This window comes from Corvus kubaryi, unplaced genomic scaffold, assembly GCF_017639235.1.
Source record: "Corvus kubaryi isolate FWS band 111438036 unplaced genomic scaffold, C.kubaryi_AGA036_p1.0 split3-73, whole genome shotgun sequence".
Taxonomy (NCBI): domain Eukaryota; kingdom Metazoa; phylum Chordata; class Aves; order Passeriformes; family Corvidae; genus Corvus; species Corvus kubaryi.
The window spans coordinates 24,670,809-24,698,734 of record NW_024582091.1 but is presented as its reverse complement, the minus strand read 5'-3'; the positions used below and the strand labels follow the sequence as shown (position 1 = coordinate 24,698,734).

Below are 27,926 nucleotides of genomic sequence, written 5' to 3'. Positions count from 1 at the left end.
CTTAGTCAAATCAAGTAAATTATTCTTTAATATATCTGTGAACAGAGTTTATAACCTCTGTGAAGTCAGTCCTAACTATGCGTTTGGCTATTTGGTCATAATAAATTTGTTTTCTGACCCATTGAGTCAAACAACTTAATTTCAAAATTAATCATTTCAGGCTTCAGACTCACTGGATCCAAGTGTGAGTCCAGCCATTCCCTTTAAATTTCATATCCTGAAACTTGGTGGTCTAGTGCTTTTTGCCCTTACATGACTCTTTGGTACTTAACTTTGTATTAGTTGGCCTATGAAATTAAATCTAAGAAGGCAGCATCCAAATCTTATCTCTTCAGTTACAAACGTTAGTACCAAATGCTCACTTTTCCTGCAATGGTTCCTTTTAATCAATATTATTATACACAACATGTTGTTGTTATACAGGATTTGTTATGTGTATTTGACTCAGCAAACTGACAAAAGAGGAACAGGAATGCAGATTCGGATTATTTTTGTTTGGGGGTGGCAGTGCTGGTATTTTTAGGTTTCTTTCTAAATTGGATCTTGTCTAAATACTTTGGGTTTTGCTTAATGGGGCAAAAGCCTCAACTTTTTGTTCATTTATCTCTGATAATTTAGATAAACTTACTCTTTTGGGAGAGCCTTTATAATTTCAAAACATACATAATTTCAAAACATATATATTTCTATTGTTGCAAGGCATGGCTGCTGGCTGATATAATTTTATATGGTCATGACTTCAAAATACCTGGAGCAAAATTTGCATTTCTTATGAGAAAAGCAACTTAAGGTTGCACCAGTCTTTTTTCCTTACAAACTTCCCGTTCCAGGCACGAAGCTCCCTGACAACCCTGGCTATGTATGGATGCAGAGGATACAGGAGCACAGCTTCTGGAACACAAACAGACACGACTCCAGCAGGACAAAAGGCAGGAAAGCCTGACGGGCACCTCTGACTTCACTGCTTGGGTTCAAAAGCTCCCAAGGCCAGGAAGGTACTAGCTTATTCCAGTGTGTTGCTACTCTTGCCAAACCTAGCGCAGGAGAGGGCTGGGAAGGAGTTAGAAGTCAGGAGCAGCCAGTGCCCAGCTGACCTGGGGCTTTCTGGAGCACTTTCAGGGCACTTCATTGTAGGCTCATGTCAAGCCTTCTCCCAGCTGAGAATCTGTGGCATGCAGCACTGCAGTGTGCATTTGCCCTGTGCATGGGAAAAGATTTTTTTATTAGGATGATTACAAAAGTTCTCATTCTGAACTCAGCAACTGTCATTCAGGGATGGGTAATTCACAGCACTACTTAGTGCTGTTTTGAGGCATTAGTGATGACTAATTCTTTGCTACTTGAACAGTCCTATCATTTGAACCAAGCACTTATTACAGCACTTCTTATCTAGGGGAGGGAGGGAAGACTGCTTAACGTGATCCATTAGGAAATTCAAGCTTTAAATAAAGTGACCACAAAGTCCTATCAGCTCCCAGAAACGCAGCAGCTGTACATATTTAATGTAATACAACACTATATTGTGGCAGAGATCCACTGTTTAAAACATGCATAAGGCAGGTGAAACGTGACTGTTTTGCTCTTCTGTTTGAAAAATGAGAAAGTGTAGAGTGGCATAACTCCTTAAAACACATAAATAAGCATTAGACTCATGGAAAAGACAGGTACGCTGCTGGAATAGCCGTAACAGAGCAAAGGTCAGCAGTTAAATCCGAAACTACTGCAGCCTGGTTCTTTTGATCTTATTCCTCAAGATCCCACTCCGTTACTAACAGGTGAAGTGCAAAACAAGAAGCATGAGGGTCTGCTGAGTTCTACTGTGCCTGTCTTAATTTAACAGCAGCACTTCCTAAATATTCTATCCTCTGATCATCTAATGCCATAAACACACAGGCAGCTACTGATTTCCCCTGCTCTGTCAGATCCTGTGAAATTCCAGGCTCCACAGGTCCAAAGAGAAAGAAAAATTAACTCACTGGCTTAACTTTGAAGCAGAGCCAATCAACATGTTATCGATAATGTTTTCTCACCATGTTTTGCCAAGTCCTCCCATATGACATTTTGTTAGTTTGAAACCTCTTTAGTGAATAATAGGACATTTCACTGGGATATGCTGGTATATGAAAATATTAGGAACATCTATTGTAGTGTGTATATGTGTGTGTATGTATGTATATATATTTACACACACACATACAAATTAATGATTACAGAGATCTTTCTGGATGGAAATATTCAACATCTTCCAGAAGAAGTTAACAAAGATGTAGGAAAGGAAACCAAGGAAAATGTGAAGCTCTAATTCATCCTTTCTCATAATACAAGGACAAAAAAGCCTCCAATAAAGCACAAGGGTAATAAATAGTAAGTCAGGTGAAAGGGAACCTTTTGCTATACTGCCTCACTGATTGAATTCATGGTCATAAACTGTTACTGAATCCTGCTACTAATGGGTTACTAGAAGGTTGAAGTATGCCTATGCGTTATGGTAACATGCATTTATTTTCATATACTGGGGATCTAAACCTCCTGTTTCAGGATCTAAGCTGTAGGTGAAAAAGAATACAGCAAGTTCTTTCATCTGCCTCTCCAAGGTTTCCCAAATTATCATGTACTCATCAGTTCTGGACACACAGGACCACCTAACCAGGATCACTGACAATGCCTCCATTACTATGAAGTATCTTATCCATGTAAATTTGTGACTGGAAGTCACAGGAGCATCAGCTGACAGAGATCTGTATCCTGTCAGCCCAGAGTGTCTGGACTGTGCCATCCACTTTGTAAGGCACACTGAACAGCAGGTGCATAAATGTGCACATGTACACATGCACATACATCCATGCAAATTTATTTTCAAATGAGGAGCATCTAAGGAGCATGTATTTCCCTCCTCTACACTTCTTCTAGATAAAAAGAATGTAAACAACACTCTTCACAGAAGACTCATGTGACTTTTACTTGCTTATCTGCTCCAGTAGACACTATGAGCTTGATTCTCCAAGACTGCCACTAATATTCCACTCTACTGATTTTTGCAACCTAATTCTTCAGGCTTTTTTTTTTTTTTCTTTTTGGCAGGATGATGTGACCCAAATTTATAAAGGAGGTTAATTTGCTGTAACATTACATCTTGAGTCTAGAATCCATATGTACTTATTTGTTATTATGACAGATGTAAAAGACCAGATTTAGAGACTTGAAGTCAGTTTGAACTTGACAGGCTTGGAATGTTCTGAAGCATGAGGGTAAATGGCATCATTTAGGAAACCAAAATGAAAAGGATTTCAAGAACGGTAAACATTTCTAAGACAATAAATCTACCCAAAGACTCACACTATTAAGCACAAAAGGACACAGCTACTTTTTTAACAACTAAAAATTTGAAGTGTTTCTTGTCTATTTTTCTTTAAGTGACATGTTACAAATTCTGCTGCAGAGAACAGCTGCTGAAGTAACCTAGAGGGCATTTTCAGGCACTGTGCTTCAGTGATTACAGCAATTTTTGTAGACATTCAATATTAGGATTGCTTTCTAATTTTAGATGGACTTAAATTTAAATTGAGTAGGAGGGGTTTTCACATTACTCTAGATGTTCTAACATTGCTTGCCCCAACCCAAAAACTGCATAGTGTCTGAATTTTGTAGCAATGATAATTTATTAAAAATGATACACTTGTAAAGAATGAAACTAGAGCTCACTAGCAGCAGTGAAAAGATATCCACTATTGTGATGGGACTGAGACTTAGGCCCTAAAAGCATTTACCCACTGGCCATGATCCCAATGCCATGGGACTTGGTGGCACCGCCCTACACAACCTTTCTCTATTTCTTTGATACTTCCTCTTAGTTGTGTATATGTAGGAAGTTCCTGAGACTCTAAGGCCAAATTTGGAGTCTTACGTTAATGCTTATTAGTATTTAAATTCCCTGACTCTCACAAAACCCAAGCATCAAGCTGAGAGAAACTGGAAGAAAGAAGGTTAGTAAAGGGCTGACAGTCCAACAGACAATACAGATGGAAAGTGGAGGGACTAGGTGAAACAGAGAAAACAAAAGAAAAGAGTTTCTATTAGATGCTAAATGAGACTCAGGCTGAGCCTGATTAAAGCCATGTCTATGTAGGTTACATCTTTCCTTATTTCTCTTACCTTGTTTCTCTTGAAATATGCTCTTCGGCAAGCTGCAAAGCACTTCTCGCTGCAGAAGCATTTCACTTCACTTCCCATACTCAGGGAATAGCGCTTGATTCCAACTTTCTGGCACCAGGCACACATTATTTGTACATTTGACACATCATCTTCTACAACAAAAATATAAGAACAATGTTTACATGAGATGCAAACACCTTCCTCAGACATCTGCACACTTACTCTTAGATACAAACAGCAGCAGCTCGTCTCATTTCTAACTCCCTCACTGTCAGAGGGCAGAACTGTGCCTGCCTGTGATCACCAGCTTCATCCTCAGGCAGCCAATGACCTGTGCCAGCCAGACTCAGCAGACTGGCAAAGCTTCTAAAATGGCTGGAAAAGATGATTAGCTTCAAAAATGGTGCACTGCTGAAAATCTCTGGAAATCTCGAGAACTTTTTTAGCACGCTTAAGAGCGCACAAATCTTTATTAAATGAGTAACCAAGATTGAAGGTTTAGTGCGTATTGCTGCTTTGTGCTTGTTACTTACAGTCTGCTGTAGTGAGTCCCTGAGATGCTCTGCTCAGCAAGCTGGCGATAAAACACAGCCAGAAGGTGCTGCACCAAGGCAGGTCTCTAACACGAACCCTCTTCTAAATAAGAAGGAACATAAAACATTCCTTTTCTGCATTATTTTGAAATAATGACTAGCATACAAAACAGGGAGCTTCTGTGTGAATTCAGCAGTCACAGAAACACAAACTTGAGCAAGGCAGAAGATGCAGCACTGTGGCAAAATCTGCCAGATTACTTTTCAGTCATTATGCTCATTGGTCAAATTTTAATTCAGGCAGAGTTCCCAAGCCTCTTTTGAGCTCTTCTCTAATGTGTGTTACAAATGTGGCATGTGTGCCTTCTGCCATGTAAAAAGACACCAGAGCTTATTTACTAATGTGCAGCAATATCCTTGTGTGGTCATCATTCCCACCTTAGCTTCACAGACAACAGCAGTGAATAGTTTAGTCTACTAAACAGATCAAGTCAAGAAGTTAGCAGGAATCTGACTTTTTTAAAACTCAGAATTCTTCCGTTCTTATGTCCAGTTTATGATACTGGATGACCTTTCAGTTACAGACAGCAGCCATTGTCTAACTTCTGGGAAAAAATATCCCTGGAGACTAATTGTTAAAGCAGTTCCTGGTCCATGAGCTGTGGAGAATTCATAGCTTAGAGATTCTGTCATGCAGCCATCCTATTTCCCTATAAAGGATTTGTTTTTGAAGCTACGCTGTCATCATTCTGTAAAATTATTGGCAAACTAATTTTTAGCAGAGTGATTTGGCTCCTTTCCCTGAGTATCATAACTCAGAACTACGTGCTGCATTTTACTCACCTTATTGGAATAAATATTGCCAGTTTAACAACTTTTTTTCCTTCCACAAATTGTATTATGATTTACAGCTACAAATGAAATTCTACAATGTAAAATAATGACCTCTTAGTTTTAATCAGACTGCCTACCTTTAAACCTATATTTAAGGCCACGTTATGGCACAGATTTGTGTTTAATGTATTGTACCACTTACCCTTTACAGTGGGATTTGCCAGTATCATAAGCGCCTTGATATACTGAACATGAAGGGAAATCAAAACAATTTGGCCAAAATTATCACTAGCCATCTATAGGGTCAAAAAGCCTGCCCTGAGCTGGCTGTAACATAAGTCAGGCACACAGGGTTCTGCTATGCTGGTTTTGCATGGGATTGTCGCAGCTTTCTCTGCAGGCTGGTCTTGTCCAGGATGCCAACTACTCCAGCACAGACCTAGAGCTCTTTCCCCCATTCTTATCCTGAGCCATTTGAAGTACTTACCTTTTACAAAAGCACCCTGATTCAGCTAATTTTGCACCATAATAAACCAATGCCTTACAGACTGAACCTGCCCCTTTGAATGTACCAGGACAACAGAAGATCCTCTGAATCAAAGGAACCAGACAGCAGACTCTTGTTTCAGATAACAGTAACATATATTTCCCTACTGATAAGAAGTATTTTATCTCTGGAAAAGAGGAGATCTACCAGTGATACCTTTCTAATCGCCTTCATTTCTGGTGAGAGGAACTCTCATAAATGAAAAAAGAATATTACGGAGCTGAAAGAGAGTTCACTGGCAAAGTAGGCACTGAAGTACCTCTTTTTGAAGCAGGTTGGCTTGTCTGGGGCACAGTTTTTAACAGGAAACACAGAGATGCACCACTGGGATTCTCAGGGGCTTTCATGAGTGATTCGATAGGGGGAACACCTCAGCTGTCATTCAATTCCTGTTCAGTGATTCACAAGAACTGTCTCCCATGGATGATGAGAAAGATCCACACTATTGTTCATTTTTAATTACACAGGCTCCCAGCAGCAGCTGTTTACATGGAAAAGCCATGTTATTCACTTTTCTCCACTTTTCTGCAGGTAGTTATGCAGGACAGTCAGATTCAGTCCACCTCCTTCTACCAAAGACTTCCTCTAAGATACATCCTGGCAAGGGGAGGAGAGGGGAGAGACCTTCTGTGTCAAGTTGCTGTCTTGCCATGCCCTGTCCAGCAGAGCTTCACCATCGCCTCACAGAGAAACCTGTGAAGCAGCATTGCTTCACTTATGGTCCATGGATATGACGATCAAAAAAATAGCACAGAATGGTCTATAAACTACTACTTCCAGCCACTGTATGCACTTCCAGGAAGTGATACGTGATATCCAGGAGGCATCATCAATTTTAGTCAAAATGGTCATCATTCTGAAAGAAGAAAGGGTGAAAGGGAGGGAAATAGTCTAGCTACATACAAAGAACTTCAACTATTTCTCTATTCTACTCCTTTCTCACCCTAGTCATCAAACAATGTAAACCTTTTCATTTCATGGTAACAGCAATAACAGAACCAGATGCCTCTTCAATTTAATAGACTCAGGAACACTGCTACAAAAGGATTAACTGAGTATGACCACATGAAGCAGCCAGGAAGTAGCAATACTTCAGAAGGGGGTTCAGAGTACACACTTCCTGGGATAGGACACTAATACGTCACTTTTTAAGTCATCTTTGCTCCCTCAGGTGCACATTTGCCCAAGTCAATTTTTGATGAACTCTTTGTAATGCAGTTCATTAAGTGAGATAGAAAACATCCAGTATCACACGTCTATGGACCATCAATAGGAACTGTGTCCAGCCCAGCAGGAGGAAAAACTTGGTCTAAAATCAAATCCTTTCTTTCAGCTGCAAGTGAAGCTAAGAACAGCAGAGAAAGGAACCCATGCTTGGTACCTGGGAGAGTACAGAGATGTGCCCTAAGGCCTGGATGACAGCTGGGGACAATGATAAAGGTCCAAACCTGACTGTGTGCTTTCCTTCTTCATATCAGTTGTGGTAGAGATCTGAGCAGACCTTGTGAAAAGAACTATTAGGCATGTCTGTTACAGTGTATTAAGCTTAGCAACTAAAAAAGAGGACTGCAACATTAGCAGAAAGTAGTACTTCATGTATTTCTATGAGCAGTAAGAAGCAGTAACGTAGTCTAAAAACACTAAGACTGTGTGAAATAAGAAAAGACAGACTCTTGGGATTTAAGTGCTGTCATCTGCTAAACACAAATTGGAATAATCTGAAACCAGAAATTTGTATCTTGCATTCCATTCAAGATAAAATTCCTCTCACTTTTTCACAGACTTTTGTTTTTCAAGGCCAAATTCTTTGAAAATCATTTTACCCGATTCCCGCCCTGCTTTCAGGAAAATGTATCAAATCCCTGTTCCTAGAGTGCTCAGCTAGAACAACTTGCTGCTAAGAGATCACAGGGAAGCAGGAAATTTCAAATCCAGTAGTTTAAGACTGGTTATCTGTCTTCAATCTTTATTCTAATCTTTTCCTGATGAGAACTGCACTAAGAAAGCTTCTCCACAATAATTATACCAGTTTATTACATCGGCAATGTTCTCCTTTGCTCATAGTCAGACTTTTGCTGGTAGTCTAGCTTAGCATATCTGCTTAAAGTAACATGAGCTCATCCTGACACCATGCCTACATCCATCATGTGAGCTCTCACTGGAGCAGCTCTTCTGATGAAGATCATTCACCATCACTTTTAGAACTCATATAGCCGTGCTGACACATGTTTGTAAAGTACAAAAATATCATTTGCAAGTCCTGGCACAGATCATTTTGAAGTGAAAGAAAATACTCTTTAATAACTGCTTTTTTTTTCCCCTCCATCTGGGCCTGCAACTTTATGACCTGCTTTTGCAAAGTGTTTAGCATGTTCTCAGATCTGTCACACTTACGACAGGTAGCATGGGCACTCTTACAGGTGAGACAAAGAGGAGATGGGACTGACACAACCGAATAGTAACAGGAGGGCATTCAGCAGAACATACATATTGCTGTCCTCTGTAATTAGACCAGGTAATAGAAAGATAAATTCTTTCTGTGTACTGCACAAGATCTAAATTTCCAACCTCTACTTTTCTAGTTCTCAACTCTTCACAGGAAGAGATATTGTGGGAGTTATAGTATTGTGTTTTTCTGCCTCGGGGTTGTGTCATTACAGGTGGAAGAAGTACTCCCTGCACCCACCACACAGATACTGTTCAGTTACATCTCCTTGTGGTTTTTAGCCTGTGTATTTTTCATAATGAACAATGCAATAAACACAGAGTGTTTGCAGTGTTAAATCATGTTCCCAAAGGGAGTAGTTTGTATAACAAGATAAAATTATCGCATTATAATAACTAAATATGCATCAGTCTAAAGCATGCTTCAATTAATCATCAAAAGTTTGCACCGCCTCTTTAAGTCTTAATTAAGCAGAATGTTTGGTATTTTTTTCCTTTCAAACCAGTGTGAAGGAGCTGAAGAAAACTGTTCCTCTTAAACCCAATGAGCAGCGGTTTACACTAATCGATCTTATATGGAGACATAATTTAAAGAGGTGGGGGGAAGTGAAGGAAGGCAATGAGTACAATGGAGTAAATCCGGCATGAACAGCCCTGGCTCTTTAGCTAAGCAAGCCAGCATGACCTACAGTGTTTAGCGCAATGTTCCTAAAATCCCTAAAATTCTGGAGTTAAATCCTGATCAGTTTACTAAGTTTTGGGTTGCAACACTCTACTGTTTTGAACTAAGATGTATTTTCAATTTTAACTCCAGCTTCAAAAAGTTGGGTGAAACTAAATGCAGCTACAGCTCTAATCCTGCATGTTATGATGATTCAAGGGCAGGTACTTCAAAACCTTACTTTCCATATTTCCTTGCAAGAAATTCAGCAGGAGATACTCAATTCTTCTGGCAAGAACATCTCTCCTGAAGGTGCCCAACCACAGTACTGTTGTGCAGAAGGAAGACCAGGAGGACAGTGTTTGGGATTGAGATCTGAAGTACAGCACCTGGACTGAGTGAGCCTTTGTGAAACCTGTACCTTGACTGTGGTTGTTGATACAAAAAAATATTCTGGCATCCCATCCCTCCTCCATGTCTCCCAACCAACCAGCTCATCTCTGGCATGAGTTTCATTCCACCACACTATCAGAAGCCATGTCTCTCCACTACTGCTTTCACCCACTTTCCTCTTTTTTTCTCTTTGCTGCATCCCACCCCCTCACAGAGGCAGCTTGGATTCCAGGTTTTCTGGGTAGGGAGCTATAATAGCCCTTTTACCTTGAGCTGGGAACTGCGCTCAATCCACTGGTATATACATCTTTAAATATTTTAGCTGCTTTCACTATTACTTTCTATTGAAAAGCTGCAAAACTTCCTTTTTAAAGACTTTAGATCTTGACTTGAGCATCTGCAGCAATAACAGTAAAGGCTCACTGTTTCCACTGGGACCTGCCAGGATTTCAGAATTGGATAATTCCGAGTTACCCGCCTGCTGCTCCTGAAATCCCAGATTGCCATTGAAGAAAACCAAGTAGCATGTATTCAGATTTTTCATCCCAAAGTAGTTCCTGAGGTTGTTGATCCCAAGCAAAGCAGAAGCACCATTACAGTCAATTTTCTTACACCCGAAATGCTTTAGCAAATGAATCTCAAACTAAAAAAAGTGAAGAAACAAAACTCCTGAGACATTGCCACAGATCCCCTTGTGATATCACCTTAAGTACTGATCCTCTAAACAGATGGGGCGTGTGACAAACTTAAGGTAGAAGAAGTGCCTAAAAAAAAGTAATTACCAGAGGAAGATTAAAATATAGGGCTGACAATAGAAAGCTCGATGCAGCCATCGCTATGGAAATACCTCAGAGCCTCTACCATGCATTTCCTTTTAAGGACCAGTCTCTTCAAGTTCACTACTCTGCCAATAAAGCAAAATGTCCCAGTCCCTTTTGAAAAAATCGTTTTGGGGAACCACAGCCTGCCTACGTTTTCTATGCATGAGCTGAGGCACATTCTTATGCATAGTTCAGTGGGGACTGAATGCACAACACAAAAGCTGGCAGTTAGGCAGGCTTTAAACATGCAAACAAAAAAAGCACCTATTTCAGCTAATAGAGGGGGAACTCCCTGTGTACTTTGAATATATGTTATTAAGGTGCATACATGGACTTTATGATTTTCTTTTTAGCACAAAGGAAACACTTGGCCCTCCACAGAGAGCAAAAGACATCAACAGTGGGCTAGATGGGGCAGGCATCCTGGCAACCACTGGCATTTAAAAACCTAGGCAGTAATAACTCTACGATCAGTGTAAATTTGATGATGTTTCAAACTGAAAACTAGAGACTATAGGATTTGTTGCAGTGGTTTCTATCAAAGGGTGAAGCCTACCTACAGTCAGAGAAATTGTAACGCTGTTCAGCAACCAGAAGATACTTGTGAAATACTGAAGAGGGATGCAGAGAATAGTAGAATGAAAGTCTCTTCCACATATAGACTTAACTAGATCTGATAGTGTAGTCTTTACTTAATGAAAACTGCCACTGGGTTCTGCCTGGAATCAAACTTCTTGGTACTGTAGTCATAGATCCAATTCCTCAGTGAATTTTGACAGATGATCTTGGAATTAATTTTTAGTGGCCTGCTAACTACCATTTAAAACATCTTTAATGGTTTCAGATTCCTCCAATACAATTCAAGTATTGAGAGAGGTTACAGCAGGCAGTTCCAGAATGCTTGTAGGGCAGGAACTCTGCTTATTCCACTATGTTGCACAAAGTTACTCATCTGCACTTGTATTTACAAAATCTCCTATAAACTTTAATTCTAAAGCAATGCTAAACTATAACTCAGAAAATCACTCATTCCTTTGTATAAAATAACTAAATACTTGTTTTAGTATTTGAATCAGGTATTTCTTTGCCAGCTTTGGTAACAGGCTGATTTTACAAGGTAGTCAGCATTGGAAATGCTTCTGCTTCTCCTTTAAGACATTTTGCCTCACCAGATACAGTTCCTCCAGCCCAGTCCTCCTTCACTTCCACAAGTTTCTGATAACTTCTGGTACAACTCCAATCATTATAATTTGGAAATCACTGAATCCAACATTATGTAGAGACACTCATCAGTGGGTTGTAGAATTTACATCCCCTTTCCTTCGGTATCTTGTGAAAACCTTGGGAGGGAGCATTAGTTTTCCCTTGTACTTTTTCCCTCTGTGGAAAGTTCAGTCAACTACATGACATCATCCTTTCTGCCTCCCCTTCTACTGTGTCCCTTGGCAGTGACACAGTCACAGCACAGCATTGCAGGAAGCCAGTTCTTGTTTGGGATGCTCAGAGCAACAGGCACACTCTGTGCATCACTTGTACACAGAAGGACGCTGGAAAGGGAAGGATTTTGTCGACTCTCATGCTCAAAGGATAGACCAACCAGCAGCAGTATCCCCTACCAATGCACTGCTGTGGGGATCACAAAATAAAACAAATCAAAGAGCACTCAAAGAAATGGGAAAACTGAGACACCATAGCCTCCAGCAGGTGCCAGGGGAAGGAGGCAGCTTGTTCTCACCCACACTGAAAGAATTTTTTGCATTCTTCTTCGACTGCTCTTGATTTCAGCCTTCCTTCATCCCAGGTAACAAGAGTTGTCCAAACTTGCCCGAGCAAATGGGCAGAGTCACCCTAAGTGCCCTCTCAAATTCACTCTATCATTAAGGGCTGCAGAATAGCAGAAGGTTTGCACACTACATACTAAGGCCATATACCCTGCATAACTGTGGTGAGATTTTTAGTTCTAGGTCATTCCAGGCTATTGCATTTCTGTTCCTCAGTATTTCTACGCAAATTTTAAATTGGAAAAAACAACCAACCAAATAAACAAACAAAAAAACCCACCAGCTTTCTTTACATTGCTGTGCAGAAAATAAGAACCTTCTAACACCAAGTAGAACTAATCTTAGGATCAGTTTGTTGCAATAGGCTGTACTCAAGACTACCCCTGAAGATCACTCAGAATCTGCTGCCAGGTCTAAACGTAGTTACCAGACTGCTGAGCAAGATGGACTCTTACCAGCCACATAGAGACTCTTACAGCAGCTCTCTGGAGGCTGCACTGACTTCTTATTTGCTTCCAGATGAAGGTTGGACAGCTGATGCTGGCTTATAAAGTCATGTCTGATTTGGGCACTGCTTGAGTGAGGTCTACCTGCCTGGTGCTGGAGATCAGAGGAGTGCTCTTGCAGACAGCTTCCACATCTGAGTAACTTGCATTCTCCTGGTGGAGGCTTCCCATGACTGGATTTAGCATCCTGCACTGACACACCATAACCTGAGTCTGTAGACACTCAGTGCACCACATAGGGCCCATGCATTTAACTCAGCATTTTTTGGGTTTAATTATGAGGTACAGCAAGGAGAGAGTGCCTTTATTGGAGCTGTTTATATTTGGTTAGTAGCACCCTAATGTTTTCCAGAATCATATAGGCAAATTGGAACCTTACATTTCATTTGACTAAAACAGAAATCTGAACAGCTTGAAGATAAAATTTTAGTCAGACTGCTCAAAATTGTTTGGTTTTCAAATTAAAAAAAACCAACCCAAAACAAAAAACACTTTACTACAAAATAGGCATGAAGGAAAAAAAGGTAATTTTGTTAACTCTTCAAGGTTTTAGCCTGGTCAGACAAAATATGAATGCAGACAGGACACTGTTCAAAGCTTTCCAGCATGCTTAAGGAAAACCTAATCTGCTGAAATCTTCAATGACAGCTTCCTAGACAGTTTAGGACCAACACTCCTTCCTCCTCTTTTCCAAACTGATAGCTGTTTCTGATAAAGAATCATATTTGCCTTCCTAGAAATCCTGTTTCCCTTGGCTTCCTGGCTGTGTCTTTTCTACCTCTGCAATTGCTATTGCCAGTGCACATTGCAGAGTATCCTTCTTGTTTCTCTTCAGGTTTGTGAGCAGCCCCCATGCTCTGCTCTCTCTTCTTCCTCTTACCTGTATTGAATCCTATCAGCAAAAATTATTCAACTAATAATTCAACAGATCTGCATATCCTCTTCAGACCATTACACTCCTGTCCAAATGAATACCTCAGCCTGTCTTTCTGACACCTCTTTACTCATGCTGACCCTTCTGTTCAAGATCAATACAGCAAGAATTAAAGTCTTAATAATTTCTCCCTGAGTGCTCACTCCATATTATTTGCTCAATAAGGATGGACTGCACCATCTTTCCTATCCTTCAGGTCCATGATTTAGGTATCATTTTCACCTGTGGACACTCCCTTTTGAGCTATATTTAAGTCTTGTAGATTTTTCCCTGTACAATATCTAAAAGCTTTCTTCATCCATTAACAAACTCTGGATGCATCCTAATTCTTAGCCTCTCAGTCACTACAGTGCATTACCACCCGATGTTCTCTCTGGCCTGTAATGTAACCTTGTCCTCTTTGTGTCCACACAAAATCTGCTGCAAAGATCCCTTTTCCTGCCTAGCATTTTAACCTTGAAGCTTTCTCTTGGCCTCCTTCTGCCTCTCTCTCCTGTCCCCTTACTTCATTTATCCACTCAAACATGGATAAATGCTTTGGTGTTTGTGACAGTTCAGTCATAGCCTGTCTGTCCTCCATGCTGAAAATGTCAATCTTCACCTTATTAATTAACGATGTGAGTCTAACCATGTATCTGCTCAAGTCAAAGAAGCACCTTTGTGCTGTTTCCAAAGTCATCCCCTGTGCCTGCGATGGACTCCGAGAAAACATCCCCAGAGTTACTCTTGTCTGGCTTTGTATCACTCTGAAGTTTTCTGCTTTGATGTAGTGCCCACAAAACGGTGTCAAAGTGCAGTGCCAAGACCACTGCCTCACACACTGGCTCTCCTGGCTCCTTTGTACTCCCTTTCCTACCAGTTGTTTCTTGCCAGGCTCTTTGGGATGATCATGACTAGGGCACCTACGCCCTAAGATAAAACAAAACCATTACTACCCATGCTTACTGCAAATCCCACAAAGGTTGTGATTCTCCTCCCCCTCCAACCCTCCCAAGCTTTGGTCTCTAAAACAAAGGTGAGATAAATACATTCATCTGCTCAGAAGTCATGGTAATCTAGTCCTCATTACCAATCGTGGGATAAAGTCAGAGGAGGCAGAGATTATGCATTTGTATCTCCTGTGCAGGTAAAACAATGATATTCATTGTTAATGAATTAAATAAAAACCTAAAGGTGGAAAACACTTACGAAAAGCTCTCTCTACACATTACCCTTAGAGGTACATTTGAACACAGGATCATATGTTGTAGGTGGACAGGCAAAGAACAGAAGGCAGTTGACTTGGCCAAGATTCCCTTGTGTCCACTTAACTACTGTTGCAGTAATTTGTTTTTCTACTTCATAGTTCAATCTCCTCCTGCTTTTTGGTGTCATAAAAACCCAGCAACTGTGGCAATCTGCACAATGCATGCTATAGCCTTGTGTTCACATACCACAAATTCAGCATTCTGGTTTCAGTCGTGACTCAGATTGGAGTAGAAAATAGCTTGGGATGGCACAAGCCCTTGATTAAAGCTTTAGGGCCAAATCAACAACAGCTGAGGATCCAGCCCATATGGCCTGAGATCTTTAGCTGTGTAAAGGCTGCAGGAATGGGCCCAAATAGCTTTGGTAATTAGCAAATATCGTATAAAATAGATTGAAAGTCTTTGGCAGGGAGTGCATATTGAGTAACATTTGAAAATTATTCATAGCATATTAGATACTTCTTTAGAGATAAAACTCAATGGCATAACAATAATTTAGGAGGGGCAACTGCAGTCTATTACACGACCAACAACAGGCAAACACTTTCTTGGATCAATCAGTATTTTACAGCCACCTTTAGACAATGTTACAAAGGGCAGAGGTGACCATCTAACACCTGGGACCTGATCCTGCAAGCAGTTCTGCCTCTGCAGAAGCACCCTGGCACCTGGTGGCATCTCTTTAGCCCTGTGTGTGGAGAGCTGATGTTCTTGGGTAGGAGATGCATGTCACCCTGTATTCCTCAGTGCCTTGGTCACTAAAGAACAACCACACCACCACCCAGGGACGTCCATGGAAGCAGGACTCAGCCTGCTCCTATCTGGATTCACCAATTTTCACACCATGTGGAGCAGTAAACGATAACACAACAATTAATCACCCTGGTGTAGCCCTAAGAGCTCCTTTCACAGATTACGGTAAGCAGCATGCAGAGGGGAATAAATCATTTTTCATGCAGACTCTGAGGAATGGCATGTTAGAAAACCACTCCTGATAAAAATCTAATGAAAATGTAAAACATCTCAGTGCAGTCTCCTAGGTAGAGTCAAGATCATATTAAACCCTTGAGAGACAGCAGTCAGGGATTTCAATGGGAATCAAGAGACAGTTTTCTCAGTATGAGCTTGTTAACCAGATATAAAGACATGATACTGATTCGATGGCTTTTTCTCTTTCACTGCTTCCTTCATGCAGCCTATTTTTAATGTAATAATCTTCCATTAATTTAGTTAAAGGCTTTATTCACCAGAACAAAACCTTTTTTTTCCTAAAAGCAAATGCTGTTGAACTGCTGAGAACATAATCCAGCATGAGGAGTTTCACAAGCAGAGCAAGTTTGCTGTCATTGCATCTGCAGGAGTTTTTCAAGAATACTAAAGTGACTAAAGCCACTCTCCCGTTCGTTTTTAAAGTTCCCTGGGACTGGATTTTAATAATTTTGAAATCAGCCCTCTTCCTAAGACACTCTGATCCAGTAATCTCAGGACGTTGTCAATAACCAGTAACCATTTTTACATATTCATTAGCATTTACCTGCTGGTGGCTTTATGAAAGGTGGTGGAATTAATGGGACAATAATAGGTACATTCCCATGATCCTTCGACCCTGCTGGTGAGTCTGACAGTCCATTTCCTGTGGCAAGCCCTGGGTAGCTTGGGTTTATATTGTATGGTGAAATAACACTGTCCTCAGGTAATTTTGGTTTTGGCAAAGAATTTTCTGTAAAACACAAAGAACACATTGAACAGTATGACACATATATTTCTTAAATGGCCCTGCATACTTTCACCAATCTCTTCATTAAATTACTTACTCTAATATAAGAATGGTGCACAAAACCCCCAGATATTTTCCCTTTTAAAGAAATTGATACTTTCCAGTAATCTTCAGAAATGCTCAATTTTTTTCAAAATCAAACTCACACTTTCTTTCTGCAGAAGGTAAAAGGTGGGATTATTTTGTCATGCATATCCTTGGTATGCCTGATTTAGTCAACAGCATCCTACTCTTGCACTTCATTTCTACTGTTTGCATGGTGATCACACTCGGTGTACTGTGACTTCACCAGCACAAGGAGCATGAAATGAAGGAAAAAAGAATTCCTATTCTCTATAAATAATATGAGTAGTAATTATGAAAGAATTTAAAGAAAGGAACAAAATATTGAAATCACAGCAAAGTGTGCATAAAATGATGACAGTTATTATTATAATTCTTTAATCCCAAATCACCTCAGGATTCTTATTTGTAGGAATTTCTCTAATACACCTCTGCCATGGGGCACAACTTAATTCTTATTACTTTCTCTTCTCCCATGTCTCAGAACAAGATTTTTTTCCCCCTCCCAAAAACTGCATACACCAAAAATTTCTACCTGTCATAGGCATTTGACACCTATGGTACATAAAACATATGATTTGTATCATGTGCCGATAAAAAAAGTATGTCACAAATTTCATCAAGTATAGACTGGAGCTAGTAATCATTCAGTAAAACATATATTTATTAAAACAGAAATAAATTAAGTGCATTACTACACAGGACCAAGTTTCTTCAAAGGTAGCTTAATAACATTACATTTTCAATGAAAAATAAATATTGATCACCAATGTTGTTATAGAACTAACAAGCTGCAAACATTCAATTTTAACACAATTAGGTTGTTTCACCTTACCTCTAATTTTTTCCCCTTTTTTCTAGCCATCTGTCCCTCAGCACTGGTCCCTCTGGAGTCAGTACTCACTGCAACACTCACTGAATACAGTGCTGCTGCTGTCTATCAGAAAGAAAACCCAAACACTGCTGTCCACGAACATAGTGAAAAGTAGCACTCCACCTGCATAAAAGCTGCTGGAATTTCCTCTCTTTACCTCACCTTTGATGAACTCATGTTGGATAAGTCAAGATGCAGCAATTTTCTACTCTTCTCCTTATTCTGATGACAAGCCCCTATCCATTCCCTGAGACTGAGGAGTCAGAAGGCAAAAACTGAATGACTGAAGAAAACAACAAGATCTCATCCCTTACATTTTGAATCACAAAGATTCAGCAATGTCTCAAACAAATTCCATCCATGGAAAACTTATACCACAGTACAGAAGACAGTATAGTACAAACATGGATGAGAAGCTTTTTGTGAACATTCACACTTGTTCCTACATGTGTGAATATTTCAGTTTAAAATCTTTCAACATTTTAAAAAGTTGTAGGCCAACCAGCCTTAGTATGGGAAGCAAAAGGGTTCCTTAAAGCCACCCTGCTAAGAAAGTGCTCCCTCCTTTCTCCAGTTGTGAGTAGTCTGTTGATACCACAGGAACTCAACTTTCAACTGACACACAAAAGGCATTATTTGTGAAGATACATATCAATACATAACAGTATATCAATATACTAACAGCAAATTTATTAAGTGACTTTCCTCGTAGCCTATTGGCTTCCCTGTACCACATGGTACTCTCAGATATTTTTATGTAAAGCAACCAAGACACAAGCTGCAGAACATGCTTCGAAATCCACACCAATTCAGACAGGTTGATTAATCCTTCTATTAATCCTTTTTTACATGAACACAGAAACACGAAGTCTCGTTACCTTTGAGAACAGAAATGTGCTGGCGGCTTTCCCCATCTGCTGAGTAGTTCCTGAATTCAATATCTTCTCCATCTTTCAGTTCTACCTTATCATAACCATACCAGCCAAGGAGCTCATTCATAGTGTTTTCAGCAAAGTTCTGAAAGAGAAAAATTACCTACTTATTTATGTAATCAATAACCATTTGGAAGGAAGGGAGGACTGCATAAATCGAACCATATCTGTGCTACATGAGGAAGTGTCAGGTTTGGCCCACCTCCTCAAAGACTAATGTCCATTTCATAACTCAAGTGCATAAAGTGAAATGCATTTAAATCTCCAACTGGCACATGTAATTATGACGGAGACTCATATGTCTGCAATTTAAAGAAAATGAAAAGGAGAGTTATTTATGACTTTTGCTCTGACATTCAATGTCAGAAATATTTTAACATACATTCCTCACACAAACTTGTCTGTGTTGCCATAAAATATTTAAGACTGCAGCAAGAGAATAAGAGAAAACCAGGATTTTTTTTTCAACCAGCAGTTAATCAATCTTATTGCGCTACAGTCTTTTCAGCTGGAGCAGGTCACTGACACAATTACAGTTCCTTGAGGTGCCCATGAACCAAATCAAATAAAATCACAGCAGACGTTTTTCCTCGGTTATAAACCCTTGCACAGTTGAAGCACTTAAAGATTCTTCACTGTGAAAGCATTTTACCATCATTTTTCATACAAATATCTCTTACATTTGTCTAAGAAAACCTTTCTCAATTTTGCCGTATTTCTTTTCAAACCAATTTCCAAGCAGCTGTGTGGTTACATTTTATGTTTGTATGGAAATGCAAAGTCTGGAACATGACCGTCATAACCCTCAATTTCTATTAAAAATATGTCCTCTAGGTCATGAGGCAAAAGTATTTCTGTAGAAAATGCTCATTACTGGGCCAGGAGATTTAGTGGAGTAAGAAATCTGCAGCCAGGCAACAAAGCTTTCTGAAACCAAATAGTGCCACAGAGCTCTACAGCTTATGGATTTAGGAAACTACCAAAGGAAACCAGCTAATGAATTATTGTGATGGCAAAGATCAGTTTAAAGTAGTATGACAACTGTAAGTCGAAACAAAAAAACCACACACAGAGCCTTTCTCTTTGATTTTCGCTATTTTTGTATTAACACTCTTTAAAACAAATTCCAAACTTCATATTCCTCCAAGACTTCTAAAATAATGCTTCCGATAAGCACCGTCTCCCAGGACTCTGGCAAAGAAATAAGGAGAATACAACACCAATTCAAAACAAATGGTACATGTCAAATTTGCAGGTTGCCAGATTTTGTCTAGTAACTGCTCTATCTTAATTTTTGAGTGGGAGAAAGTCTAATGATAGAACACAGCAATTCTCCAGTCATTTAAACAAATAAATAAAATTAATCAGATGATAATTGCTTTCGAATTCAAAGCTACAGCAGGCGCTGTGCCCCAGAACCTCGGAGCGCTGCACCGCTCCTGGCTCATTCATCACACCAGATTACATAGGTGTTCCTGTCACTCAAGGAGTGCTGTAAAGCAGCTATAAGCAATAAACACAAGCAATTTGTACTCTTTCAAGAGTATCATCTGTGCAATTATGCTACAAACGCATTTCAGGAAAAGAAAACCCAAAACAAAACCCCAGAGCAGACCCCTGAAACATCCATCTCCTTTTGGTTTTTCCCCTTTGCATTTTCACCTTACCATTTGATGTAAGTCACAATTCTGTGGCTGTCCTGTGCAGCCCCAAATTGCTGGAAAGTATTCCATCATCCCACCTCTGCTTCTAGACTCAGCATTATAAGTATGCTATCTGAACTATGCCACTACTACAGTTTTCAATGAGTACAGGGCAGTGTAAATGTGGCTAACAACTACCTAACTAATTTGAATGATGCAGTGTTGTGTTTTAAATACTAGCAAAAATGGGGTGAAATTTTTCTATATGTTGTTTTTCATTGGTTTTTATGGTTTGTTTTTTTTTTTAGCTTTTTAGAAAACTTCTCTCTTAGCGCTGAAGAGTCCCAATGCACTCACCCTGTCTGTAACCTTTGGGAACCCAATAACAAAAATACCTGCACCTGGGGAGTCAAATCTTACCTCTGCGGCTCACCCAAAATGACCTGAAAGGGTCCGGGGAGGCCCAAAGGCAAGGTCTGCCAGCTTTCCTTGCTTTGCTGAATTTCAGCTATGGAGAGACAGCCCTAGAGACTAATCTAGCAAGGTAGAGACCAATTGATGAAGTCTTACTGACTTAAACCCCATGCAACCAAATTAATTGAGTAGCTCTAAATTTGCCTCCTGTGGATGCTTTGTGTTTTATTTGCACTGCTGATCCACTCAGACAATGAATAATTTCTAATTACTTGTCAAGGAATACATAAGCAAGGTTGTATATATGTTTGTTTTTTCCTGAAAATTCATACATGTATCTGTCCCTTCAGAATGTAGTCAAAATGGTTGGGTTTGTAATGGCACCAAATTTAAGTACCTTTCACATCTCATTTAAACTATCCATGATAAGTGATGCAACAAAATGAACATTCATACTGACAAAAATACATTGGATTTCAAAATCACACATCACAGAGATTTGACTCTTTTATAAAATAGCAAATCAATGGGGTCTTTTTTACTAACTTCAGTAAGAGTACAATGAGGTTGCATGGCAGCAGTAACAAAGTAAGCACCTTTTTAACACTGATTTCTCAAAAAGAGTGTCTTGGGTTTAAAAAAAAAAAAAAAAGAAAGAAAAAAAGAAAAAACCAATTAAGCCATTCTCCTTCAAAATTTATCTTACCTACTGCAATGCTGGAGGTCACCCTTAATACCATTCTCTCAGTGGCTAACAGCCAGAGCTTCATTACACCACACCTCATACACAGCAAACGGAAAGCATGACCCTGTCCTCAGCAAGCCGAGTGTCAAATCTGAGAAATGTTATTTTCCACACTGAGTCTCTTGCATAGATGGGTATCCAAAGAACAACAACATCACCTTCCCTCAGACTCCTGACTACAGCACCCATTCATAGTGATGTCTAACGCCCTGGCAGTTGAGATCATGCTGAAGCTGCTGCCCTGAGGCTGACCACTATTAATTCATTGTTTTCATGTATTTTCCCTTCTTCCATTTCAATGATAGACACAATCCACGGGGATTCAAGACATGGTAACAAGACGGGATTTGTAAAGACCAGTGTGGTGGCAATAGTCAAAACACAAATTATAAGATGAGATGAGATAATTTTTCTCTGTGTGAATGCAGGCGAGGGGGGAAAGAAGAAAAAGAAAAATAAGAGAGACAAAGACCAGTTCTTGGTGAAGCTAAGGAAAGGAAGAAAGCAAATTAATACATAACCTGCACATGCAGAGCAGAACCTCATTGAAAGATACACAAGTTTCAAAGGCTTAGTGAAAGGAAGGGTGATGATTGTAACAGTGAGGCTTGAGAAAAGGAGGAATGAGGACTCAACATTGGAGCAGGAAAGCAGAAGCAGCAGTGATCAAGCAGGCTTAGAAAGGAGCCAGCAGAACTGCAAGATAATAGACCTGACAAAGACCAGGGAGGAGATGTGAAGGCAGGTGTGGATGACCAGATGAAGGATGTGCAAGGAGCTGTGATTCAGAGCTTCTGCAGGAACAGGACAGCGGAGGCATTAAGCTAGTCCATGCCTACTTTCAGACTCATTCTCCAAAAGGATGTGGAGCATATGCAGGATGAGGCTGCCACCCCAATCTCACAGCTGTGCCAAAGGGCTGGGATGATGAGAAAGACTAGCACAGAGAGAAAACCTTGCTCATAATCAATAAAATCCCAGGTCAGCAATCATACTGCTAAGCTGGGATCCTTACATCCACCTTACATCCAAAGGGAGCCCCCCCTGCAGGGACCCATAGATTTCATTGCAAATGTACAGCGTGGAGCCGAACTTCACCCAGGTGGGGAGGCAATGCTCAGTCCCCTGTGGCCACCCACAGTGTGGGTCAGCATCTGAGCTGAGAAGACAACCACAGAAATCCTGTCCCACATCCTTCCATGCTCGTTCTGCCACACCATGCACCAAGCAGACAAGCTTTCGAGACCACAGTGGAAACACCAATCCCCTCTGCAGCTGCCAGTGCACCCAGGCACTTGGTCAACATCCCACAGGAGCCAAACCTCCTGCTCTTCTCTAGCTGACAGAGCACCACTGCGGCTGCTGAGCTGCCAGAGCATTCACTATGGCTGCGGCACAACCAGCTCATCCCTGCCAAAGGAACTGGCCCAAAAACACTCCAGTGGCCCCAGTCACACACCACAGCCAAAGCCCTTCCTTCCCAATAGATGGCCATTCAGCTTTTGCTCACTGCTAAGTCCAAACCATTTATCACCACTGTGGGGCAATGTGTAATTTACATGTTTTAACTGTATGATTTCTCTGTTCTTGTACTACACAGAAATATCTTCCCTACTGGAAAAGCCACGATAAGTAACTGTTATGCTCATTGGTATTTCTACTTGAATTTGCTTCCTATTCCTCTGAAAGATGAAGAAGAGTGAGTTGACTCGCTAGACTGTGGTTTCCCTCCTTTCTGAGTCTGACTTACACACTAGGCAGTAAAAATATAATCACATTTATTCCCACTTTAGGATTCATTCCATTGTAACAGGACACCTACAGTCTGATTTTTTTATATTACAATGCATCATTTCCCCAATCTTTGCTAATTAATACATTCTCAAGCTATGCCATGCATCTCTTTCCATCTTGGATCTCTTGTCTTTCCTTCTCTATGAACCTTATTCACAGGGGGCAAGGCCTGGCTTCACCGAATGAGGCCTGGCAAACACGGAGGCAGGAAATACAGGGGAGAATGAGTCTGTCAGACTCATTTTCTTCTAGGTTTTACTGCTGAATGTTTATTTCAGATCTGAGAGGAAGCATAGTGGCTCCATTCCATTTCCTTGCCTGCATAACCCACTCGGTGCAGAGCCCCACAAATTCACTTTTCACTTTCACTGCATCAAGGAAATAAAAATGTTTCTATACGCCCAATAGAAACTCGGATCTTTTTTTCCAGCTCTCACATTCTTTGCTTGTATATGTTGTTGCCATACTGAATTCTACGGTTAGACCTTTATGGTATCAGAAGGCAAAATTCCATGATGCTTTACTTTCCTTAGTCCTCTCATGGACGTTCAGTTCTGTATCACCCACTTTGTTTGGGGAAGCACTACTTCTGCAGTGCCCCGCCAGGTGAGGCTCTCTGTGCAGACAGGCAACCCCTTTGCAGCCGTCCCACAAAACTCCTTCCACGCAGACTCCACAGAAAAACCTTGGTCTCCTGAAATAACACAATTGATAAAGTCTGTCTGCTTTTCCACTTTCCCAAAGACATTTTTTGCTTTTCAGGAGAGAAGGGAGGAGTTTCCTTGGAATCTTCCGAGCGCTCTGAGCAAACTGGCTCGCTCCAGGCCCAGGGCTGCTACGCCTGCTTCACCGCTTTCCTCCTTCTGACAGTAGAACTTTCAAATGCCAAATGGGGACTATTTAAACACTAAACTGAAAGATATTCTGATGAATTTACTATTAAATGATAACAGATGGGGCTCCCCTAAGCTTTAGGCACCGTGAACAAAGCCCCATTTTAGATACAAATTAGTTATTGAGAATATTTATAGACAGCAAACTCCTTGGGCACATGGAGCAGCCCTGTGAAATTACAACGCAAATTAATTGCTTACCTTTCAACTGCTAGAGACACGTGGATACATTGTCTCATCTGTGCAGAACTCCAGTGCAATTCAGTACTGGATGTAACCTCACTTCACAGCATGGCCGAGCACCTAGCTATCCCTCCTGAGCAACACTGCTTCCTGGCAGCAGGATGGCAAATGGAAATAAGCTGAGGAGAGATCGATGGGGGATCCACCACGGTGCCTCGACAAGTGCTTTCATCAATTAAACTTTTAAAAATATTTTGGTCTTAAAATAGTAGTGGGTTCCCTGATGACAACAGGTTTGGATCTATGAGGTGTTCTGTTATACACCAGCAAGTGAAAAATGGCACCAAACTGAATTTCAGAATAACTATCTGCTTTTCTTCCAAAGCGCGAGATGAATTCTACCTCTGTGAGAAAAATTGGAAAGTATCGTCTGAAGGAGGATGGAGGACAAAAGAAAAAATAACTAGAAAATAAGAAAGAGTGGCTGTAAAGGTCACAGTGTAACAAAACAGTTCCTCGTGAATATATTTTTCATTGAAACATAATATCAGAAAACTGTGCAGAGTCATGTACCTTTTGCACACAACATTGTATCAAATTAAAATTTGTTATAACCATCGTGTACATTAGGTTAACGATAACAAAAACGTAACTCAATATCTGGCATAAGGAAAGAGTGAGCAACCTGAATATCCATCCAGTCGTGTTAAAACCACACTGTGACACTACTGTTGGAAAACACCAAAGCAAGCAGTTAGGTGTTGTGATCCTTCTTGAGTAAATATCTGACTGTATCAAACAGCAAATCTCGAAGGAAGTCTCTGTGATGAGGTAATATTATTGCTCATTCATAGTACCTTGAATTTGCTGTACTTAAAATAGATACTTGTACCAATGGCCTTTTTATTATCCAAAGGGGGGAAAAGAAAGAAATCACATATACACCAGTCCTTTTTCTTTCTGCTAGCAAAGGGAGGGAATTTGATCCAACATGGGCTGAAACCTGAGTAGGTCACTGTACACCATGATAAAATTCCCTAACCCCTGAGCCAAATTTCCCTGAGGGGGCCCTCCTACTTCTCCTTTACTTTCCAACTGACTTTTCCATTCCCTCTCTCGTCTTTTCCTCCCCTTCATCTCTTTCATTTCCCCTACCTTAAAGCCTTGATATCTGATCCGCTGCTGATACTCAAGTTACAGTTTTTACAGCTTAGGCTGTCTATTGCTGTATACATTCCTTTCTTTCTGCTCTGCCGTGATTACTTACCAGAGCTTATTTTACACTGGTCCAGATGAAAGCAGTTCAGATGAAGGGAAACAGTCAGCCTGTTTGAACATTACAGATACAAACCTACACAAGGGCACATTGTGCTCCCTCTGTCATTTCACTGCAAACATTTTGCACACTGTAACAAATTTGTTACGTTATTGTATTTTCTGGGTTTTTTAAGAACAAGTAGACATCTTAATTCATCAGTAAAGAAAAAGGGTAAGTGATCACCACAGGACTTTAACTTTCTCAACCAGTCAAAAATTCAAACTACTTTTTTTTCCTCCCCTTTATTTTTCCCCTTCTTAGGTGATAGCAGCCAACTGTCCTACTAAAAATGCACAGCATATATAGCATTGTTTACATTGAAAGGTGGGCCATAGAAGGTTCTGCCACCAGCTGTCCCACTCTCAACCAGAAATTACATGGGTTCAAAATGACCTTTCTACCCACCTTCAGTTTTTAAGTCAGCTGAAATCTTGAGGTTCCTAACCTTAAGCAGTTATCCATGATTAAGAAAGAGGAACTCTCTACATGAAGGTTAATGCCAGTGCTTAATACCAAAGCATTAGTTTAAAATTGTGTAATTTTTCTCCTTCACACAATGTTGTTTTTGTTTCTTCCTCACCCTTTCAGACAAACATCTGTTATACTGTAGAAGAACAACTATCTCCCAAACCGCTGAGTGCGCCTGCAGCCAAAGTAAACAAAACAAACCCAGAGGATCCAGCACAGTCAGCCTTTATATCCAGCCAGGATAACATTTCACATGTTTTGATTAAAATTAGCTAATTTGTAATTCTAGAACCTATGAAACTTAAAAGCTGCAATCCATATAGATCGCGTTAGGCGATGCTCTGAGGGGCCAATGCCCTGTACTACAGACCTCTGCAGTCTTCAAAACTATGTGGGATTACAATGAGCAATGACTCTCTGGTGGCTGCACAGAGCCCTCTCCGAAAATAGGATGTGTCACATATCTCACAAAGAAAGATCCCACTCCTCTGGACTTGAAGCTACTACAGTTTGTTTCCAAAGAGATGCAGCAACACATTATTTTGTTCGTGCCCCTAATACTACTCTTGTCCACATTTACACTTGAAGTGCATGCAGCACCGTGTACACGCTCTTTACGCAGGCAGCAGGAGCAAGAACGCCTGCCTTGGGCAGGAAAGGGCACCTAGCCGAAACTAGTGGTGTGCAAAAGAGGGGAGAGGGGAGGGGACTGTGCATTCCCGTTTAATTTTACATTGGGAGATCAATGTTCTGGAAAGCAAAGATATTTTCACTAGGCATCATGCATATTTATACACTCGCCTATATAGTATACATACTATGTGAACGAGTGACATTTTCCAGGCAGTCTTCCACTTACAATCAGCCTTTTAATAAATGACATATTCAAATTAAATCTCAGCAGCTTTATCTCGTAGCCAGACTATGCTGTTTTAGTCACTTTATCTGCGCATTTAACAACAAGTTCAGCAGAAGTCTAGCAATACATTGTTACCAACTTTGGGGAATTAGAGACATCAAACAAACAGACATGAAACAGACGCGAAAACAGGCGCGAAAAATAGGACCGGTCAAGCCTGGAACAGCGACCTAATGATAAAAGAAGTTCCAAAATAGCGGGTTTGTGCCATCGCAGCCATCCCAACATCTGGAGCGGCCGCCAGAGCACAGCTGGACTGGCAGCGGTTCCTATCGGGCAGGACAGCCCTCCGCGCGGTAAATACACTTCCATCAAAAGCAGCCCTCGGACAAGCCACCTTCCAGCGACACCTCTGCGCTGCCATGAACCGCGGAGCGAAGCGGTACAGCAGAGGAGGAGGCGAGAGGGAGCAGGAAAGAAAAGGGGTCTCGGCGCTGAAGTGCGAGACTGATGCACGGCTCAGACCGCAACGTTTCACTTTGACAATTTAATTACATAGTTGCAGCTGGCTACTGAAAAATGGACAAAAATACAGTGTTTAAAAGAGATCCCTTTCTTTCCTAACTTTAAGGGCTTCCCAGCTACCTGAGGGGGTGGCTATAGAAAGAAAGAAAAAAAAAAAAAAAAAAAAAAAGGCTCATCGTTGGCACCCGAGGAGCTTAAAAGCCCAACGAGAGAGAGTTATTTTTAAAAAATAAATAAAGCTGGTCAATGAACAGGATTTGCAGCCTGTGAATTCGTCTCTGTTTGCAGCCCAGGAGGCGGAGTTGAGACACATTCAGTGCATCCTACAAAAAAAAAAAAATTACAAGAGATCCTTTTTTTTTTCATCTCCATGCTCGGAGGGGGGGGGTGCGGGGGGGGACCCCGCTCCCGTCCCCATCACAGGCACCTACCTTCATCTCCTCGTTGATCTCCCGCTTCACCGGGTGAGCCGGCTTCCTGCTCCTTTTATTTTCGGGAGGTCTCCCTTCTTTCTCCATTTCTGCCATTTTTTGCGCCTACTTGGTGGTGGTGGTGGTGGAGATGAAATGGCTGCTGGTGCTCTG

At 40.7% G+C, this 27,926-nt stretch overlaps 1 protein-coding gene across 2 annotated transcripts in view; it reads right to left on the bottom strand.

Moving 5' to 3' along the window:
* Positions 1-27,920, bottom strand: part of LOC121658890 (sine oculis binding protein homolog) — a 99,139-nt gene extending 71,219 nt beyond the window's left edge. For both annotated transcript variants that reach the window (XM_042016367.1, XM_042016368.1), the window contains exons 1-4: positions 27,774-27,920; positions 18,447-18,585; positions 16,389-16,574; positions 4,153-4,304 (exon numbers count right to left, since the gene is read on the bottom strand). In XM_042016367.1, the coding sequence (XP_041872301.1) occupies positions 4,153-4,304; positions 16,389-16,574; positions 18,447-18,585; positions 27,774-27,869 (573 nt within the window). In that variant the 5' untranslated portion in view covers positions 27,870-27,920. The remainder of the gene's footprint in view (positions 1-4,152; positions 4,305-16,388; positions 16,575-18,446; positions 18,586-27,773) is intronic.
* Positions 27,921-27,926: the final 6 nt, after the last annotated feature.